The sequence below is a fragment of the Apaloderma vittatum genome, unplaced genomic scaffold (assembly GCF_000703405.1).
Source record: "Apaloderma vittatum isolate BGI_N311 unplaced genomic scaffold, ASM70340v1 scaffold23711, whole genome shotgun sequence".
In the NCBI taxonomy this organism is placed as follows: Eukaryota; Metazoa; Chordata; class Aves; order Trogoniformes; family Trogonidae; genus Apaloderma; species Apaloderma vittatum.
The window spans coordinates 323-1,838 of NW_009697700.1; the positions used below are offsets into that span (position 1 = coordinate 323).

The window sequence follows — 1,516 nt, forward strand, 5'->3', positions numbered from 1 at the left end:
GACCACTCGCTCATCGCCATGTTCTCGGTGGTGATGTGGACCGACTGGGCCAACCAGCTGTTGAAGAAGGTGCCGTCGATGGGGAAGGAGGTTGACAAGCCTGAAAAAAACACGAAAGGGGAAGATTGCTTCAGAAGCCAGGAACAGCCGTGCCGCCCTTCGACACCATCACCAGCTTCACCAAGACTCCCCAGCACCAGAGAAACACTGAGAAAGTCAACCACACCACACCTTGTCAGGACGGAGAAGAGGGTTTACTGCAGCACTAATGCTGATTTTGGGGTTCCCTGAGGTCACAGCAACAACCCGAGCAGTCCCCCATGTCCAACCCTCAGCCAACATCCACGAATCTAAACAAGGCAGGGAGGGCGGGAGGCAGGTCTGAGAACATCTCCGAAAACTCAAAGTGTGTGAAAACTGAAGAAGAGGAGCTGAGATGACAGGCTGTAATGGAAAAAGCTGAAAAACTTCCTAATAATTATTTCTGAGAGCAAGAGTAAGCATTGTGGGTCTAATTCGCAGCTGGAGAGGCTCATCACACCTGCACAAGCACACGCAGTTTTCATCCCCGTAACAAACCCAGGGGTCCAGTATCAGAGCTGGTTTTACGGATGGAGGAAAAATTAGGTCTGGGGTGTTTTTTTTAATTTCAGGTAAGAGCTTTGCTTTTTTAAGCAGCCAGTGACCATCACAGCAGGGACAAACAGAACACCCTGCGCCATGCTGGGGTCCCCCCTCCTCCTCGGAGGTGACACCTCCAAGGTGGAAGGTCACCTCCTGGCAGGTCCCCATGGTCCTTTTGGAGAAGACATCCCACCGCCCTGGCATTGGGGTGGGGAAGCAGGAGCAGGGATGAGCTTAGGACATCACGTGGTACCCAGGTACCCAACAGCTCAAGGTCTTGCCAGCCTGGATGGTACCAAGCTCGCCTTCCCCGTGCCTTTCTCTGAAGACTTCCAGCCTCAAGCCCAGAACACAACCCAGGAGGTCAGAAGACCCTGGTGAAGCTCTGGCTTGGCTGCCTGGCTCCCCAGGCTCGCGGCGGTGCAGCTTTTCTCGGACACGTCCCAGCCCTCCACCATCTCATGGAATTTGCTCCAGAAAACTCCAAGTTTCTTTAGCAGAGAACAGCACAAAAGCCCTGTTTCCAAAGGGGCTCCTGCCTAAAACCCAACAGCTTTGAGCTGACCAGGAAGCAGAAGAGTCTGGGTGAGCAACAGGCAAAGCAGAGCAAGGCAGGGTGGCCCAGACCCCTCAGAGAAACTTTCTGTACCCCCAGGAGGGTTTTATAGCACCCCAAAACTGACTTGAGAGCCCCACAGGACTGAGGACTCACAGGGCAGCTGAGCACACATGAACCCATCACCCGCCACCCCACATGCTGGAGGAAGTCAAACAAAAACCTGACTCTCTGTAAAAATTATATGCAGTCAAGGAGCTCACTCAAAAAGACCTTTTTTGCTCTGTTTTTTCACTTCCCCCGCAGCCCAGCAGCAGCAGCAGATGATGGGGAAGA

The 1,516-nt window shown here is 53.3% G+C and overlaps 1 protein-coding gene across 1 annotated transcript in view; it reads right to left on the reverse strand.

The window, feature by feature from the left end:
- The window catches only part of JADE2 (jade family PHD finger 2), a gene marked incomplete at both ends in the record, with an annotated part of 31,758 nt that overhangs the window by 315 nt on the left and 29,927 nt on the right, over positions 1-1,516 (reverse strand). Inside the window, 1 exon segment of the mRNA XM_009877743.1 lies at positions 1-100. This exon segment is cut by the window's left edge and continues 25 nt beyond it. Coding sequence (XP_009876045.1) covers positions 1-100 — 100 coding nt within the window.